We start from the raw sequence: 20,040 nt of genomic DNA, 5'->3' as shown, positions 1-20,040 counted from the left end.
ATACTCATGACACCTTTGAATTTACTGAAGGGATTATTTTAAGAATGATGTTTATTGCATCCCTGTAGCAAAATCCTACCATATTGGCCAGTCCAGGGTTTTTCAAATTGTTTGAATCATAATCTTCCAAAAGAAGTATGTTTTACATTATCAGCCAAAACACATGTACCTACACATTTAATAACTAAAACAAGCTTTATAAAATATTACCTGTACCACATGCATTTTATCACTATTTAATGCTGGTTTCCACCCATTAAATGATCTCTTGGCCCCTAGATGAGTTGCAAGTTGCATTTTAAGAACAGCGATATAGCGAGATGTCTTTTTCTGGAAACTAGCCCTAATCCTCAGACAAACTAGGCCACCAGGCTGCAGTTGATTGCTCCAATAGTAGTACCAGAGCAAAGCTGATCAGATCCCACTCTCGGGAATTTGGAATTAGGACTGAGACATTTTAGTTTTTCTCTAGGTAGTTAACATAGAAACATAGAATGCTGTAATATATAAAGTCAGAAGCTGTCCACAGGCATGCTTTCCCACCATGTGACCTGGAGAAATGCAGATTATCAGGCTGCAGAAAAAATGTGAAAAGAACAGAAAGGATGAAAAAGATTCACAAAAAGAGGAAAGGCCAAGAGAGTTCTGAGAGCTTTCCATCCCTAATCATAGCATATCCTGAAATAAGCCACATTCCTGCCTTTGAATTCCATGCAATATTTAAAATCTTTATAATAAGGTGCCCTATTTTGCTTAAGCTAGTTCAAGTGGCTGAGTTTCCATTATCCCAACCAAAATGAATCTAATTGTATTGGTTTTATATGGCTGCTATAACAAATTACAACAAACTTGTTGATTTAAAGAGTACTAATATATTATCTTGCAGCTCTCTCTAAGTCTGTCATGGGACTCACCGGACTAAAATCAGTGTCAGCAGAGATTTGTTCTTTTCTAGAGGCTCTACAGGAGAATGTTTCCTTGCTTATCCCAGTTTCCAGAAGCAACCTATATTCCTTGTGTTCATGGTCCTCTTCTTCCATCTTCAAATGCAGCAATATTGTATCTTTCTGACCATTCTTCTGAGATCACATCTCCCTCTGTTTCTAGCTAGGAAAGGTTTTTAGCTTTTAAGAACCCAAATGATTAGACTGGGCCCAACTGAAAAATCCAGAATAGACTCCCCATCTCAAAGTTTTTAACTTAATCACCTCTGCAAAGTGCTTTTTGCACATAAAGTAACATTCACAGCTTCCATGGACATTTGTGGGTCAGGGCAGGGCGGGGGCGGGGGGTGTCATATTAACATAAAATCACTCTATGCTCCTTGTAGGAAGATCCATGCAACAAATGTAGTTCAATCCTGAATGCCAGAAAAAAATATATTTTTCCCCTTGAAAAACTGACACCTCATTTCCTTATGAAGAAAGCAAACCATAAAATTGATCACATTTCCACTTTCACCTTGGCTTCAGGAAGGTAGAAACCAAGTTTGCAATTCAACTTTAATAATTTTGTGAAACTCTAGCACTGGCATATCAGTGTTACAACTTTTCTCCTGTTCTGTCTCTTCCATTTTCCCTCATTTCTACTTTTTTTTTCATTGTATCAACTGTATTATTTTAAGATGCTTCAAATATTTTAACTTGCTGTTCCCCTATCTATAAGGTTCTGCTCTCATACCCTTACAAGGCTGATTCCTTTTCATCATGTACATCTCAGCTCACGTGCCACCTCCTCAGAGAAGACTTCCATTCCCCTATCTAAAGTAGTCCCTTCCACAGTCTATCACATTACTTTACTTTGTTGTCTCAGAGCACTGAACACCATCTAACACAATCTAATTTATTTTGTTTCTTCCCTCACTGGAAATTAAGCTCCAAGACAGTAGGGACCAAGCCTCTTTGTTTATTGCTTGTTACCAGTACCTGGAATGCTGGCTGGCAATTAGTAGCTATTTAATAAAAAGCATGGCATTAGTAAATGAGAGAATGAATAGTGGAAATGAAGGGAAGGCAAGAAGAAGGAAGGAGGGAGGGAAGGAAGGAGGAAGGAAGGAAGGGAAGAAGGAAGAAAGAGACTTTGTAGAACATGGTGAGATATAGATGGATAGGTAAATAGGTGGATAGATAGACTGACAGAAAAATATTCATTTCTAATTTGCAAATTATCATTAACATTTCTAGGGAAGAATCAGAGAAACTACACAAGGAAGTAAAACATAACTCTCTAAAATATGTACATAGAGGTACTAGGTATTCTTGGGGAACCCTTGGTGTAAATGCCTTAGACCAAAAAAAAATTTATTTTGAAGTTTTCAAGTGGCTCAAGAAAGCTATATTAAATATTATGGCTAGTTACCACAGCTGAAGTCATCAGCTCTCAGTGAGGTAATGGATTGCAACACCATAACCACTCACATGACAAACTCTCGACACTGCCAAGGGAACACAGTCTGTTCCAGCAGTCATTGCTACACAACAATCTGCTCTCATCCTATTCCTGTAATTATTAATGTCACCACTGGCAACAAATATATATTGTTTACTTAAACACTCTATAGTAACGTTATTGTTACAATGCAATATCAAATTGCTTGACACTTAAGGAAGAGAGATCAGAATTGAAGTCTGTCAGTATAACAAAACATAGAAGCAATTAGTACAGTTTGTTCCATGGTTTGTTGATTCTGTTAGTAAAAACCCCAAAGACTTGGGAAGAGATGGACTTCAGTTTTCTTAAGTCAAGAAGCAGTTGATTCACACCGTGTTGGCTATAAACAGGAATGAATTACTGATACATACTGCAACATGGATAAATCTTGAAAATATTACACTAAGTGAAAGAAGCCAGATGCAAAAAGCCATATCTTGTATGATTTCATTTCTATAAAATGTCCCGAATAGGCAAACCTATATATAGAGAAAGCAGATTTGTAGTTGCCAGGAACTGGGAAAAGGAGGTAATGGGGAGAGATTGTTAACAGGTATCGAGTTTCTTTTTGGGGTGATAAAAATGTTCTAAAATGAGACAGTGGTGATGGTTGAACAACCTCGTGAATAGACTGAAAACCACTGAATTATACTTTTAAAAAGTGAATATCAGGCATATGAATTATATCTTAACTTAAAAATAAAGTAGAAAGAACTAAATAATGCTTTATATTTCATAGATTCTAAAGCTCACTTTTTTCACTTTTGAAACTTCCTTGAAATTGGATTGCATCTTATAATTACACATTGCTATCACTATCAGCCAGGTAGCAGTCCTGACATGCGTAAAAATCTTCTGTTGACACTTTCCTGAAGGACCAAGAAAGTGCCAGCATCTTTGTGTCTTAGTTTTCATAAAATACAGGTGATACTAACTTACCTAATATCTACTCTGTTCCAGGCACTGTTCCAAATGCTTTCTGTATTTTAACTTATTCAACCCTCACAATAGCTCCATGAGACAGATACTGTCATTATCTTTATTAAAGAAACAGAAGTACAATGTGCTAGAGTGACTTGTCCAAGACCCAACAGCTGGTACATGTGAGTCCTGTACAGGTTGTTCTGGTCCAGAGTCTGTGCTCCTAACCATGAGGCTTCACTGTCTCACTTACCTGTGACATGCTCTAAGTGCAAGACAGCTATCACCTGCAACAGTCTTCAAGATTTCCAAAAGAACAATGAAAGCTAATAATGAATCTTTCAATGGTTTAGTGATAAAAATACCATTCATTTGGAAGTGTGATTGGTTCATCCAAACATTTTTTTGGATATGTCTAAGGGATTTCACAGTCTAGCACTTCATTTGATGAGCCCAGACAAGACCTTGGCTTACGAGGTTGAGTAAAGGGAGCTGGAGCCTTAGTCCAGATCCTCCTCATTTTCCCCAGCTGACTGCAGGGCTTGACTTCCTCCTCCTATGAGGCTGGCTGGGTGAGGGGCAGGCCAGGCCAGGGAGGTGTATTTTACTCGTGTATAAAGGGTCTGGAGCCAGAGGAAACACCACCAGAAGCCATCTAATGAAGAAGTGCAGGATCAAACCTGAGGCAAACGTTCCACCTCCCTATTACCTGACATCCAATTTTGCTGATTAAACGCAAAGTAAATCACTGGAAGATTGAAAGGACTCCTGAAGATTCAAGAGTATACAGCATGCCAGGCTCAGGGAGAAGATGGATTGTGTCACTTCCAAGAAACTGTAAGCAGAAAGAAAAGATAGCTAAGCCTTCCCTGTCCCCATTCTGCCCAGGCTCTTGCCACACCCAGCCCAGCTGAGCCCCTGGATACCAGATGCCTCTTTAGAATGTCTGGGGAATCCTAGCACAACCCTGACCACTTCCAACAAGCTGACCCCACAGATACCCTCAGTTCCCGGAGGCCAGAGTGAGGATAGAGACTGGCCTCAGAGCCCTCCACTGCCTCTCTACATCCCTCTACAGAAGCTTCAATAGCATTTTCCAGTCATGAACAACAGTAATTCCATCTCCTCCTCAGCTTCAGAGTCTAGAAGCCAAACACAATCCTTTCAGGAAAGAGAAGACTGAAGCAAAGGGGACAGAAGACACACACAAATAAGCAGGGTACCAGCTCTGAATTGTTGCACAATGGAAAGAGGGGTGGGTGGGCAGAGAAGGTGCCTGGAACCACCATCCTTTAATTCATTTTTATTTCTTAAATTTTCAAACTTACAGATAAGTTGCAAAAATAAAGATAGTAGAAAGAATACCCATATACCCTCTTTACCTAGCTTCACCTTTTTTTCTTTACCCAGATTCACCACATTTTACCCATTTGCTTTATTTATATCTTATATATACATATTTTTGATACATCTTTTCTAATTGAAATATATATAAATACATATTGAAAATATTATAAATATATAAATATTATATATTAAAATATATTTCTACATATCTAAATTAGAAAAAATATTTTTTGCACCATCTGAGAGTAAGTCACATGCACTATAGACTTCTACTCCTAAATACCCCCAGTACATAGTCCCTAAAAATAAGGATAATTTATTATATAACCACAGGACAGTTATCAACTGCAACATATTTAACAGATACAACAATGTAATCTACTGTCCATATTCCAGTTTTGTCAGTTGACCCAATGATGTACTTTAAGCATATCTCCCCTTCCACTTCTGGATGCACAATTCGTCCACCTGTCCCTCACTGGTGATGTTAACACAGTCAAGAAGTTTTCTGATTTATCCACTGTATAATTACTGTATACTTTTTCTCCTCCACAGCTAATGAGCAGTTGATAGAGAAACAGTTTAAGACTGTGCAAATACCCTCTCCCTCCTTATCAAAATGTCTCCCTAGCTTTCCTGACTTTCCAGTGAGCTAAATGAGTGTCGTTAGTGCCACCTATGGGGCTGCTAGCACACTGCAACAAGGAGAATGGGCTGTGGACCCTCTCACTCCTGCCTCTTGTCTGGTGCACAGGAGCTGTTTCACCTTTAGACATTTTGAAAGAAAAGCCTTTTGAGACTCGAGTCACAAGGCATGAGTTCTAGTTCTGATATTACCACCAACTCATGAGGAAACTGGGACAAGTTCTTCCCCTTCTCAAGACACCAGAGTCTCCAGTAAAATGGGAGGTTGGATGACAAAGACCTGATTTCATTCATTCATTCAACAAATAATTGTTGAGCAAATACCTGCACTGTTTTAGGGTCTGGACAAGATTTCTGCCCTCAGAGAGCTTATACCATATGAGAGGTGACCCAGACAATGAGCAAGAAAACAAATTAAAGAAAAGGATAAACACTGTAGCAAGTGCTATGCTGACAATTAAACAGGATTGTGAAAGAGAGTCCAATTTAGACTGAGTAGTTGGGAAAAGCTCTCTGAAGAGGGGTTTTGGCTATGACATAAAGGATGATATTTGAGATATACCATGATAAAAGTTTAAAAATACATATAAAAAAGTAGCATAACATTTTAACACAAAGTTTGGAGAAGAGACAGAAAAATTACCAGTTATGCTACCACCCTAATATATTTTAGGGTGGTAACATTTTAGTATATTTGTATTCGCTTCTGTCTTGCTTTTTTCAAGTTAGCATCATCTCCTAAGTATTCTCCTTTTTGCTATTCTAGATGCAAACATTGCTCACCTCACATTCCATTTGTTAAAATTATTTGACCTTTTCCCCCTCAAGGACAGTGCGATGAACACCTACATCTCCTTCATGTAGATTTACCAGTTGTTAACTTTTGGCCACATTTGCTTTACTTCTCTCTAATAATGTAACATGCAGTTTTTCTGAACCCCTGAGAGTGAGTTGCAGGCATCATGACCCTTCATCCCTGAACACTTCAGCATATACCACCTAAAAACAAGGCCTTTTTCCTCTGTAACCACTGTTCAAAGTACCACTCTCAGCAAGTTTAATATTAATACGAGATATCAGCACATATTAAAATCTCCCCACTTTTCCCAATAATGTCTTTTCAGCAGGGTTCGTTTGTTTTTTGATCGAGTATCCAGTCAAGGACTAGGCATTTTATTTAGTTGCTCTTTTTATGTTATACACTTAAAGCTTCTTAGGCAGGAAGTTTTATCCTAAAGTTAACTGACAGAATTTCAGTTCTCAGTCTTGAAAATGTAGGCATCTCTGCTACTGAAAATCAGCCCAGTCTATGCCACTAAAGACTGGATCATCTTACCCTCCTGTCCAGTGTGGTGACTGTATGAAAATGTACAATAACAGAAAATAGAGCAGGATCGTTCAATGAACCATGGAAATGTTTTCCATACAAAAGCATTTTTTTAGAGGCTTGTGCTTCTGAGGGTGTTGTTATGATCTATAAAATGTAACTGAATCTGCAAATCTGTTCGGTGGTCTTAATAATTTATTCCTTTCCTGATAATTTAAGCTAATATCTCTGCTTTCTGAAATAACTGAGAGGTCTCTCAAGTCAGAAGTAGTCTGGAACTTTCTTCTGCCTTTATGCATCTTCTGGCTCTGTTGGATTTCTGATTCAAACAAAGACTCTGAGAGTCTTTGTCTCAGTTAAAGTATGCCCAAATATTTTAAATTATGTTACATTAATTGTTTAACCATCTTCTATAGGCTTTTATTTATTGCTTTTGCTTTGTTTTGGGGGGAGGTAATTAGGTAATTATTTCAATGGAGGTACTGGGGATTGAACCCAGGACCTCGTGCATGCTAAGCTCACACCCTAACACTGAGCTATACCCTCCCCTCTTCTATAGGCTTTTCATTGTTTCCAATAGTCTACTATTGCAAATCTTGATCACACCTAAAAAATAACATAAAATAACATAAAGTAAAAATAACATTAAAAATAATAAGTTCTTAGTATCATCAAATATCTTGTAAATGTTCACCTTTTCCCAATCATCTCATAATAGTTTTAGTTTCTTTAAACCAGGATGCAAATAAGTTCCATACTTTACAGTTGGTTTATATGCTTTTTGAAGTCTCTTTAATCTGTAGGTTTCCCTTCCATCTCACTTTTTTTCCCTTGCAATATATTTGTTGAAGGAACCAGGTCATTTGCCTCTATGGTTACTCACAGACTGGATTGTATCCTCATGGTGTCATTTCATGTGTTCCTCTGTTCTTTGCACTTCCTCTCAATTGGGAGCTCCATCTATAAGTTGGTAGTTAGATCTAGAGAGTTGATTAGATTTAGATTCTATTTGTTTGGAAACACCTCATAGATGATACTGTGTATCAAGACACATGTAATGTCTGAATGTCTCTCTTTTTGTGATATGGATAACCATGGATGGTCACTGCCTAGATTCAGTAATTCAGGGAGGGTTGAAAATGGTGATATTCCAATCTATCAACCCTTCAATTATTAGCTGGAATACTTCTGAAAGAGACACTTCCCCTTGCAAACAAAGAAGAACAAAGAGCATTGCTTACCACCCAGTTTGGCAAGGACTAAGTGGTTAGCCACAGCAGTCACTGACCAACATGCACCCTGAGAGGGATCTAGGATGAAAAACAGGATGAGGCACTCTGTACTTTGGAAAACCAGGCCCTAGATAGGTAGATGTGTATCTCAGGAAGAATTTTAATGAACTCAGATTCTTGCATCTCCCCATACACAGAAAAGCACTAAAATCATTAACTTGAGATATCTGTTCTTTGTGGCTAGCAATCATCTTTTATCAAGATGCATGTTTGACTGCACATGTTCCCTAGCCAAAATCATGCATAAGCTGGTTTCTCTCCTACCTCTTCAGAGCAGAGGCCACCCCCTGGGCTATAGTCCCTAGTAAGTTCCCTGAATAAAACGTAAACTCATAGCTCTTATGTTGTGCATTTTTAAGTTGACAATCTCATCAACTATTTGGCTACCCAGAGATGCATTTCATATAGGAAAGAGAGGATGAATTCTTCATTAAACTCCTGATAAACTTAAAAAGTCACAGAGAACTGCCTGGGACAGCCTTTGCTCTGAAGAGACAATGTCAGGGGGACACAACATACCTGGGACTCACTGGGACAAACGGGGAGCAGAGCCCTAGACAAGACAACTGCTCCCAGCAGCACCAGGCCTTCGTCCTTAGGCCGGGGCAGGGCTGGGGCCATCGTGGTCGTCTTTCCAGGCACAGAGAGGTCCTTGTTTTCTCCTTGAATCCTGAGCTCGGCCTCAGGAGGCCTTACACCTCTGGAGGCCAGGGGTAAAGCAACTTCCAGGAAGCTTAGGAATAGCCCCTCAGGCTGACAGCCAAATAAAGCTCTGTTTTTGGTATATTAGACTATAGGCTCAGCTGCTGTAACAACAAAAAATTAGTAAGTAGAGGGGCTTAAACATAGAAATGTGTTTCTTTCTCAGGTAACAGCCCAAAGAGGTAAGGAGGCAGCTCAAGGTAGATGGGTGACTGCTCTGTGAGACCGTCAGAAGAACCTAGCTTATTTCTACTTCCTGTTTCACCATTCTCTAGGATGTCACGTTCATCCGCATGATTGACAGGCGTGACTAGCAGCTTATCTGTGCTGTCTGGAGGAAAGGTAAAGAGAAAGGAAGTGGAGGACGAGCAATTTCATTTAAATCCTGTGTCTTAGAACTTGTATACATCACTGCTTCTCATAATTGATTGGCTAGAACTTATTCGTAAGAACTTATGAATCCAGCTGTAGAAGAGGCTGGGGAAGGTGGAGAAGGGGACTATTATTAAAATTAAGAAGAAAATGAATACTGGCAACAATTATCAGTCTCTTCCATGGTTTGAAAGTGGCCTCTAGGGACTGGTTACAGCCTCAGTCCTGAAACCATAGTGTGTGCAAGGACTCCAGGGGCTGATGTCTGTGTGATGAGGTCCTCACACCAAAGCTCCAGGGCCCATGCATGAGGCCTCTTCCAAGAGTCCAGGCATTCTTATTCTAGGAGGCCCTACAACACACATCAAACATTAAAGTGCACCCATTGTCTATAGTAAATAGAGTTTTTACTGCAATCTCGAAATTGTTTTTGTAGTTCTGCCTTTTGAATTCTTTCACTAGGAGTAATTCATTTAATTTACAATTGGCTTAGTTTTCTTAGGAATCATCTAAGTGCATGTAGAATTTTTTTGGAAATAAAAAAATAAAAATTTTATTATTAAATGATATGATTTTTACATAGGAATCCAAAATAATTTACAAATGAATTATTTAAATAGGTGAATTTTGCAAGGTTACTATATATAAGATTATATACAAAATTTAAGTGCATTTCTGTATACTAGCATCAAACAGAAAGTAAAACTTCCCATTTGTAACAGAACCAAAAAATATCAAATACCTAGGAAGAAATCTAACAAAAATGTCTTCTACACAGATGATTATAAAGCTAAGTGTATGTAGAATTCCTTGTGATGCAAAAAAACCCTCTAACTTATGAATTGTTTTCAAGTGCAATAAAATTTTTATGAAATTGTTATAAAATTACAGTCATGAATTTCACATAATGGTCTAGTTTATAGACATTTAATCAGATATTTATTTATTTAGGTTCTGCCATTTTTAGTTCTAATTTTTTTCAGGACTTATATTTTTACAGGCCCCTGAAAAGCTCCCAGGCCCTGGATACTCTGCCTGCACTGCCTAGTGGATAAAGCAGCCCACAGGCCACAAGCGCAGGAAGAGGAAGTCTGCTGCAGACCTACCTGCCAGGGCAGGGCTGGCTCTGGGGAGCGGGCTGGCTCCAGCAGCTTGCTATGGAGCCTGAGGAAAGGGACGTAGAGAGGTTCCCCTGGGACCTAGAGAAGGCCAGAACTGAACAAATTAGTAAGAACCAAACACAGCAGAAAGCTCAGAGCAGGTGTGGGAAAGGTTTTAGGAACTTGGGCTTCTCTGAAGAGTCAAGGTGTGGAGGCGGTTAGAGAAGATTTCCAGGTCTCATTGTAAGCATTAAAAGTGATAGCCATCCTTCCTCGAAGTACAAACTTCCTTGGCTTCTCTGACACCACATCACCCAGTTTCCTTCCCATGTTCCTGGCTGCTGAGATAGGGAATATGCAAGGAAGAATGGTAAGAGGATGGCCAGTGACAGGTGATGCTGAGACACCCAAGTGGAGGTGTCCACAGACCACAGGGTGTGTGGGTCTGAAGCTCTGAGAGTGGGTCCATGACTATCAGATACCTCAAGATTTCTGCATAGGGTGCTTAGTTGCAGGTAAAAGATTCTGGCTAATTTAAGCAGAAATTGAGTTTATTAGAAGATTTTTTAAAGCATCTCACAGAATTGTTGGAAAAGCCAGAGAATGAAGCTAAGAGCTGACTGGTGTGCTACAGAAACTGTCGCTGCCATCAACCACTAGGCACTTCAGCTGGTACTGCTGTTCATGCTGCCATGGAAACCCCACCTCGCTGCAACTAGTCCTGCCACCAGAGAGGTCTCTGTAGTCCTTGCTTTGCGTTTCCTTTCTCTTCGTTCTCTTTTATTTAACAACTACCACTAGACCTGTACCCAGGCTTCAAGGGATGCTGAGAAATCAAGATTTTAATATATTTAGCTTCTATAATGAAGCGTGCATTCTGCCTCTGGACTCCTGAGGTGGGGCGTTCCCCCCAAATAGGAAAGAAGTTCAGATTCCATCTGGTCAAAATGAGTGACAGATATTCATTACAATGTCCTCAACCCCACAAATGGCTAGAAACCATTGGGCAGAGAGGAAGGTTAAGGCTAAGTAACTAGGAGATACCACCATATAGAGGATATTCCTGAAGTGTTTGGTGCCTAGAAGTGGTGGATATTCATAAGATGCTTTTTCCCCTAATCCTGCCTCAGACTTGCTGCCTGTATTTTGAAGAACAGGCTGTGTTCATGCAGTAAGAGCCGAGTTCTTCCTGAAAGAAAGGGTCCCAGTCTACCCTTCCCCACCTTGTGTTCTTAATGATGTTGGAGTCCAGAGGCGAGAAGACCATGAAGTAGGTTCGACCATCTTCACTGAAAAAACACTCCAGGACACAATTATTGGTAAAGAAAAGTGCTATGTTTTTAATTTGTTCTTGAACGTGTAGGTCTTGAATGTGATTTTAAAATCAGTGACACTTCCCCTTATAACATCCCTCCCTCATGCCCCCAACTACTTTGTCTCCAGTGGCCACTTCTAGAAAAGGCCTAGGAGAAACCCACCCTAGAGAGCCAACACAGCAGTGCAGCTTGAGGAAGGGGTGCACGGCTCCAGAAGCAGCACCGGCTACTGAAGACCTTCCTCAGAGCAGCTCAGTTTGGCCTGTGAGTCCCTTTGCCCTGCCTTGGTCAAGACTCCCTAGCTGTGTCCTACTCCAGTGCTCCCTTGTTCCTTGTGTGGCCTGAGCTTCAGAATTAGAATCACCATTACCATCTTTAGAGCTGGAGAGCCTCTGAGAGATCACTGTTTCCCCCTCCCTCTCCTCACAACTTTATAGATGGGGAAACTGTACCCTAGGTCACACAGCTCGTAATTGGCAGAGCCAGAACTTACATGCTTAGCATCTCAACTCAGATACCTTTCTACCACACCTTCCTACTTCCAAGAAGACAACCAGCATCTGCCTCCAGCTCCGGGAACAACTGGAGCAAGCAGGTGGTGACGATCAGTACAGACAGGAAAGACCTGGCAAAAGGGGGCCAGGCTGACTCCAGCTGAACCCCAAGTGATGAGTCACAGCACTTCCCAGGTTCCCTCCATCAGAATGTTATCAGTGACAGACACCCACCCCAGCCAGGAGTCTCCTCCTGGCTAGCAGCACTGAACCACACGTGGAATTGTGCTTACCATCATCCCAAGCTCCTTACTGACTGTGGCAGGCTCTAATTACTATGAGGATCATACTGATGAACTGCCCACCAGCCTGGTAATCCAGTTTATCAAATTTCTTCTTGGTAAGACCCAATCCACATTTTGGGGTTGATTTATATGGAGTCTCTTAGCAAACACGGCAAAAATCTGTCTCCATGCTGCACTGAGAGAGACAGAGGGAAAGAGTCACGGATGCTGTCTTCCCAGCAGAAGTCATACACATGCTTGGCATCAGGAGGACTGAGTCAAAGAGAAGAAATGAACTTACAGAAAACAGGCAGACACAGAGGGTAGGGAGCAGGAGCAGCTGTGCTTCCTCCTGCCTATGCAACTCATGAAGAGGCAAGACCACAGAAAGCTACAGATGTGTCCTCCATCAGTATTTCACAGGAAGGCTTTTGGCTGAAAGGTAAGAGGATAATCCAAAGAACTGTGGTGTCATGAAAGCCAAGTGAAAAGGGGTTTTCAAAGAGGAAGTGGTAGATGATGTGAAATGCTGTAGAGCGTTCAAGACAGCTGAGGACTGAAAGGTATTTGATTTGGCAACTGGGTGGTTCACTGGTGGCTTTTATGAAAAACTGTAGAGGACTGAAGAATGACTGAGAAGAATCAATGAAAAGTTTTGTTGTTTTTTTTTTAAGAAACAGCTGACGAGGAAAAAATGTAAAGGCAACAGACTCTAAGAACTTTTGTTTTAATCTTGGGGAGAAATTTGTTGGTTTGTAAGTTATGTGGAGGTAACAAATGGAGAGGGAGGTTGAAGACCCTGGAAAATGAGAGCAGTGGGATAAACAATGGAGCAAAGTCTTGGAGGACAAAGAGCAGGACGCAAGAATTAGAGCACCAAGTAGGAGCAACCGGGGGGGAGCTGAGGAGGGATACAGACACAGGTGGGTGGGAGGGGGAGAGGAGCAAGTGGACAGGGAAGTTCTTGCTTTAGAGCCTCTCTTCTGTGAAGCAGGCAATGAGGTCAGTCATTCGCTGAGAGCAAGATGAAGGGCATGGATGGAACGCAGAGTAATGAGAAGTCAAAGACATACCAATTGATACTGAGAGCCCAGCTGAGGCTGTCAACTCTGCACTGGTCATGCTTAGCAGCCCAGAAAGAGGAATCCAAAAAGGCTGATGCAGAAAATGGAGAATGGTTGGTAGTTTCAGCTAAAGTTGGAAAGGATGAGAAAGTCCAGGATGCTGACAAAAACATCAGTGTGTCATGCATGGACCATGGATTTAGGCTCAAGAGAGGAAGAAGTCCGGGAGAAGGTGAAAGACACAGAGCACAGAGAGCTAAGGTCTTGGACCAGGGCTAAAGGAGCAGGCAATTTAAAGAGACGGCAGTGGAGGAGTGTGAGAAACAGCAGCACAGGGGATGTTAATCCAGAAAGAGCAGAGTCTCAGTTTGGGAGTTCAGAAGAAGAGACTATAGGTGACAGCAATGGAGTGAGAGAGAAAATGGAGCAGAGCCCAGGAATAAACAAGAAGGGGTCGGGTTTTAGCAGCAAGGCAAAGACCATTGCCAGAAATGGGGACAGGGAGCCAGAGTCCACCAGGGTTGATGGCAAGGCCTGCGGTGGAGCAGAGCTGATAGAGAATCTGGTGGCCACCACTAGGGAGGGGGTACCTGCAGAGGCAGGCAGGGTGATGTATAGCTGGCAATTGCTGGAAGTTAGGCAGAGCCAACCTACTCATGTTCTAGAAGAGTGCACTAAAATCTCCTTTGCATCAACTGAAGCCACTCCATTCTTCCGTTTCTCAGCAGCATACCCAAGAAACCGAATTTCTCTTCTAGGACTACATTCTGTATCACAAGAATCCAGAGCTCCTTGTGTTTCCACTTTATGACTTTGTCAATGGCCAAAGGATTTAACTGACTCCAAAATGGGGCCATTATGGGAATAAGTCAAAAGCAGGATTAGCTCAAATGCTAGCAAAGAGTCACTGAAGTCAGTTACTCAGCTAGTCGCCTTTTGTTTAATTTCCAAAAAGTCATGCTGTTTTGTGCATGCAAAAACAAAACAAAACCATGACTTAAAACATTGGTGCTAAGTACCCAGGAAAAGCCAGGGAGAATGTGTGCTGTGGAATCGCCAATGAAGGAATGGTGTGGTGGGCCAGGGCCTTGCACCCTTGGAGGAAAGGACACACTACCTCCCCTGCCTCCCTGCTCAGGTGCCTAAAGGGAGCTACTCAGCATGCAGGGTCTCTGCAATGGGAAGGGAATGTGTGATTCTCTACCACATTACTGAGGTTCCCTGGCCCAGCGGACTGACCCTTGGGCCCAGAAGGCTACACCCAAGCTGGGAACTTCGCTGATAGAAGGGAGGCCAAGCATTTAACCAGGTATTTCTGCTCTATATTTGTGGTTTCCAACTGATCTTGGGGAAAGATGTCAATCAGGTTTGAGCCTGTCACAGCCCTCACCTGGCTGCCCAACACAAAGCACCATAAAGCTCATTCAGGGAAGATGGGAAGAGGGGGCCACACAAAGGAAAGATGACCAAGAGGAGGAATTAATGAGGTAATTACAGAGGGAAGCTTGCCAAGCCAACCAAACAGAGAAAAAGATTCAAAAACTGAAAGGGAAGTGACCAGCGCCCAAACCAGAAAGTCATATGAGCCCCAAAGAGTAGAGGGTTATATCCAAAGATTGCCCGGTATTCAAGACTTAGTTACCACAAACTAGAAAACAGAAATTATGGAAGCCCAGCTGCTTAGGAGAGCTTGGCATGTGCTGGTGAAAGAATGGCAAGTCAGCGGGCACAGTCTGCTTTGAAGTGAAGATGGTCTGTCTCTCAGCCTTGGTGCAGAAGAAACGAGCACTACCATCAGCTCACAAGGAGAAAAACATTTTCTCTGATCAAAATTTCCCCATTAACAAAGGCCCTACAAAGATCTTCCTTAAACTGCATCTCTTAGCAAAAATAAAGCCATGACCTAAGATTCCCTTGAAATCAGCTAAGCCATGACAGGACCAAGGAGAGCTGTCGCCAGGCCAGGCCAACATCAGTAACAGGTTCCTTCTCAACTAAGCCCTTGCTGGTGAGGTGGCCTGACCCTCAGCAGCTGCCTATGCCTCTTCTTCCCAAACACCCTGCGCAGACCACAAAGATGCATCCAAGATGCAGCCTGGAGCACGCTCCTGTTCCCGGGGCCTCCAGAACACTTCTCCCTCCACCCTAGGAGAAAGAAAGTCCTGAAGTTGCTCCAGGGTCACCAAAGGACACCAAAGAGGATTCTCACCTCTCAGTTTTCCCCTTTTCCACCCAAGACAGAACTTCCATGAATGCTTAGGTCTGGCTCCTGCCAGCCCCTCTGGCCTTCTCTAACCTACAACCAAAAAAGGGCTGCCGGCAGAGTCCTGGCTTTTTCTGGGCTGTGGACAGCCTGGGGGCAGGCGAGTCAGAGGACTCACTTCCAATCTTTGGCTCTGTGATGTGGAGGAGTTGAGAACTAGGATCCCTAGGCAAGAGGAGAGGCCAAGCAGAGTGAGCAGGTTGTGGGTCATTCTCCTTGGCCTGGAAACTGCATGTGAAGCAGACAGCAGCTGCCTCACAGTTTTCCTAAGCAGAACTCAGGATGTGGTCTCTGAATGGATATAATGAAGGAGTGACCACCAACAATCACTTCTAAGAAACAGGTTCTGACACCGAAGAAGAGCTATTAGCCCAAAGTAAGTGCCACAGAGTGCAGGCTCTGAAGTTAACACCTTGTCAAGCCTGCAAGTGAGATCTGAGCCTGAAGATGTAAGGGGTCCCTGCACAGCCACCCAGCCTCGTCACAAATGCCACACTATCCAGAGCTTCCCAGCAGCCGCTTAAGTCAGCATCAGGAAAGGGGGCATGAAAAACAAATACCCTGAAAACCGTTAGAACCCAAATAGGCACCAATTGAGACCCGTGGCCTTTGGAAGCCTCATTACCCTGCCCAGGGCAGGCGCCGCTGTCCGAGCAGGTCAAACAAAGGCAAACAGTGACAGTCTTTGGCTGTGCTGGGCCAGGGATCACAGGCCTGCAGTATGTCAGAACCTCTCTCCCTTCTTCTACCCTCTTCTGGGCCCAGGAGGAGTTCATATATACATTGCTCCTGAGCCCTCCACACTGAAAGGTGAGAAAAGTCTGCTTTCCTCAGCAGAAAGAATTCATGAAGGAAGTTGGTCCTCCTGAGCCTGACTGGGCTTGGTCTTGTCAAGTAGACCCTACACAGCTGATTGTTCTGATAATAGGGAACACCCCCCTCTTTGCTGTTTATTAGTGAAATCTTCTCTGTAGTGGATGCACTATGGCTCCCAAATAAATGCTGTAAGATGCACATGGCAAAGAAGGGTACTACAGGCTCAACAGGACTTGTCTCACATCCACAATCTGAAGAGAATGAGCTGAAAGGTGGGGAGGAGTGGTCAACAGGATGGGGCACCAGCTGCCAGAGTGCTCGGCCTCCTTCCAGCTCTCACACCTGGGAGATGCTGTTGGCCAGGCGGAATGACACTCTTTTTGCTCTTTCATTCTCCTGAAAGCAGAAAAATATATTAGGAATCAGAATGACCAAAGGTAGGGTTTATTAATGTGAAAAGGCCAACTGTCCAGACTGGGATTCCCCAGAGCCAAAGTGTTTTATTCCACCCCAGGAATCCAAGAGCAAAACTCACTGACATCACTAAGCACTGTGTGCCAAGTGTTGTAAACAACCAGGGATGGCCAGTCAGACCCTGGCACACGGTGGGCGGGCAACACATTTCAGTGGACTTAAACAACACTGAATTGATGTTTCAGGTCTGCACAGCTGGGACCAGACAGCACAGGTCAGGGGAGATCTCCATCCTGTAAGCAACCTCTCCTTTCTTCTCTGTACTAAGGGGCTGAAAAGACCCTCTCTTTCTCCCAAACCCAAGTTGAGATCAGGCACTGAGACCAGGTACTCCTTTTCTTATAGGCAGCACAGTATAGAATAACCAGCACTGAGCTAGGATTCAGGAGGCCTGGTTTCTCACTCTGGTTCTGCTGCTAATTTTCTGGGTGACCCTGGGCAGGTACATCCACCACTCTGAGTTTCAAGCCTCAGAGAGGTAACTGGACTTGATGAGGCCCTCACTGCCCCGCCTTCCTCTCAGACTAAAGGGTTGAAAGTGAGGGGTCACTGTCACCGCTCTCTGGTGCCACCTAAGCAGCTTCACTTTAGGATGCTCTGTACATGCGGTATGGGTGCCGTCGCCTGCCCACCTACCCGCCTGCCAGCTGGCAGCAACTCCTTACCAGATGTCGCCGCCGCCTCTTGGGTTGGATGCCCTCCTGCACATAGTGGGGCCATGGGAAGCCCTGGGGAGTGGAATAACCACTCTCACTAGACACCTCCTCGGAGTCTGAGTCCTCCTGCCTTGGCTGAGCAAACCGTTTCTCCGGGTAGATCTCCTTCAACCAGCCCTCAAAGAACACTTCCAGGCAGCGGCCTGCCTCTGCAACCTCTGAGTCGGGCTGAAGCGGGAGGAGAGCAGTGACAGGCTGGCCCGTTTCCCCCAGCCCACCTCTTCCAGGGCCCCCATGAACTATACAGAGAGCACAAAGCCTGGTTGGGAACATTACACTTTCTCCTTGGGACTCAGGATAACCAGTTGAGTATTAGCTCTTAAAGCAGAAGTGACCCTGGCAGTTTCCCACAGATAGCCAGTCCCTAGCACTCCCCATCTTTCTCCCGAGTCCATGCTGAGGCCCAAATGTGGGAGACAGCTTATAGACATTCACTACAGTAGGCCCCAGGAGGTCTGCTCCCGGGTCCTCATGGCAGCCCAGGCCCAAACCTGACACCCTCGTCCAGCATGACAGTCCTGGGGTCACTGGAAGTAGGAGAGAGGGAAAGCAGGAGAGACGTACATAATTGAACTTAGCACAGTTCCAGAACATGAGGCGGACGTCTGACACCACCTCCTCCGGGGTGGTGTAGTGGGCTGGGTCCTTCTTTTGCAGCTTCCTCCGGATGATGGACAGGTCCATGGGCCTCTTGATAATCTGGTAATAATGCCGGGCCTTGAGGGAGGAAAGAAGGGGAAGCAAACAGAAGAGAAAAGTGGAGGATAAGAAGGAAGGAGAGACAGAGAACAAGGTGGAATAGAAGTGAAGAACACAAAAAAGAAAAAGACAGCAAGAAGAGAAGCATGGATGGAAAAGACAAAGAGGAAGAAAAAAGAGAATGGTTCACGTGTCCAGTCAGGTCTGACACAGCAGCAGTGGCGGGGGCTGTGGTGGCCATGGCTCCCGGGGTCCCCTAGAACACGCACAAACTACTCATGCTTCCAGTGGCCATGCTCTGAGCCCACCCTGGGCACCACCATGATCTGCCCCAGGCCTGGGGCCTTTCGAACAAAAAACAGAAGCCAGCAGAAACAGAGAAGGCTTCATTACCAGTGGGCTGACAGGTTCGTGGAAGGGCAGGCTGAGGCTGTTGCAGCACAAGGAGAGTACCAGCTTCTCACACCTCTGTAGAAATCAGAATGCGCAACAGTGTTACTTTGTTCCAGCCCCACCTCAATAAGAACTACAGATAGTGACCCTGATGGCTCTGTCCCACTGGGTATGAGCCACCATACTAACCACAGTTCAGCCTACCAGGCCAGAGGAAAACAGCTGGCAAAAGAAAAATCATAGTGAACCCCCATGGGCCAAACTATCAGGTCTCTCATCCCTTCAGAAAAGCCTCAGCCCCCATGGGCACAGGGAGGCTGCCCCAGTGCGGGATCTTGTTCCCAGAGACCCCTCCCTACCTTCTGATCATATATGCTCAGGCCAGGAGGGGCCCGCACCCCAGGCTGGTTATAACGGGCATTTTCGCAGTCGTACTCCATCTCAGGCTGGGTCAGGCTGCGGCACAAGGTGCACACCCAATCTCCCCTGCAGAGGGAAGTGAGGCCAAGTTAGGACTCAGCACATTGCCCAGAGCCCCTTCTCTTGTCCCTCTGCCCCAAGACAGGCTTGGGGGGCAGTGGCATGAGAAATTGAGTCCCTAGACCTGCGCTGAAGAGACTGAAAGAAATTTAGAACTCAGGATTTAGTGAGTCCAGAAAAATAGGAGTTAGCAAGGGGCTGGGAGGGGAGGACAGGGACAAATCTGCACAGGAGGAAGCTGGGAACAGAGGAGGAAGGGAAGTATCCACCTGTCTGTGCACACAGCTATAGGGCCACTAACTCACAGACCTGTAATTCCTGAAGGCTCAGAGCGGGGAGAAAGATCACCCTGTTATCCAGGTCATGGCTTGAGGTTGTCATGACTCACCCTGGGAAGCTAAGCAAGGCTGGCAGGTGGCAGGAAAGGTGGTACACTTTGGGGCAGCGGTCACAGCATAGCAACTCTCCCCCATTGAGGCACACAGCACAGAAATCCTCATTCTCTATTGGTACTGGGGGCCCCTTCTTAGCTCCAGGGGTTCGAGGAATGAGCCTGTGTTCTTCAGAAGGTGAATTCTCCGCATCTGGGGGCCGCTGCTCAGCCAGAGATGTGACAGTGACCTTTCTTCCCCCCAGATTTGGGGCCTGGATGGCATCAGGCAGGTTGTTCTGGCTGACCTGAGGGAAGAAGAGTGTCCGAGCAGTCAGAGCCCAGCACCAAATTGTTGAGGGAAGGAGAGGAGGGATGACAAGCCATGCGCGCTGGCTTATTCCAGGACCACTAGCCAGCTAGGCCCCAGTAACACTGGGACACTCCTAATGTGCATCTTACAGGCCCCATGCAGCAGGGAATAATGTCTAGCCAAGCTGTAGCCCCACTCAGAGACTCAGAACAAGGCCAGAGC

General features: G+C 44.3%; 1 protein-coding gene across 4 annotated transcripts in view; it reads right to left on the bottom strand.

Annotated features, from left to right (window-relative positions):
* Positions 1-4,063: 4,063 nt before the first annotated feature.
* TRIM66 (tripartite motif containing 66) overlaps positions 4,064-20,040 on the bottom strand; it is a 62,400-nt gene continuing 46,423 nt past the window's right edge. For all 4 annotated transcript variants that reach the window (XM_074372432.1, XM_074372433.1, XM_074372435.1 and 1 more), the window contains 7 exons: positions 19,524-19,813; positions 19,015-19,141; positions 18,656-18,730; positions 18,128-18,280; positions 17,513-17,731; positions 7,554-16,769; positions 4,064-4,186 (listed from right to left, as the gene is read on the bottom strand). In XM_074372432.1, the coding sequence (XP_074228533.1) occupies positions 16,710-16,769; positions 17,513-17,731; positions 18,128-18,280; positions 18,656-18,730; positions 19,015-19,141; positions 19,524-19,813 (924 nt within the window). In that variant the 3' untranslated portion in view covers positions 4,064-4,186; positions 7,554-16,709. The remainder of the gene's footprint in view (positions 4,187-7,553; positions 16,770-17,512; positions 17,732-18,127; positions 18,281-18,655; positions 18,731-19,014; positions 19,142-19,523; positions 19,814-20,040) is intronic.

The sequence above is a fragment of the Camelus bactrianus genome, chromosome 10 (genome assembly GCF_048773025.1).
Source record: "Camelus bactrianus isolate YW-2024 breed Bactrian camel chromosome 10, ASM4877302v1, whole genome shotgun sequence".
Taxonomy (NCBI): domain Eukaryota; kingdom Metazoa; phylum Chordata; class Mammalia; order Artiodactyla; family Camelidae; genus Camelus; species Camelus bactrianus.
This window is presented reverse-complemented; position numbering and strand designations above follow the sequence as displayed.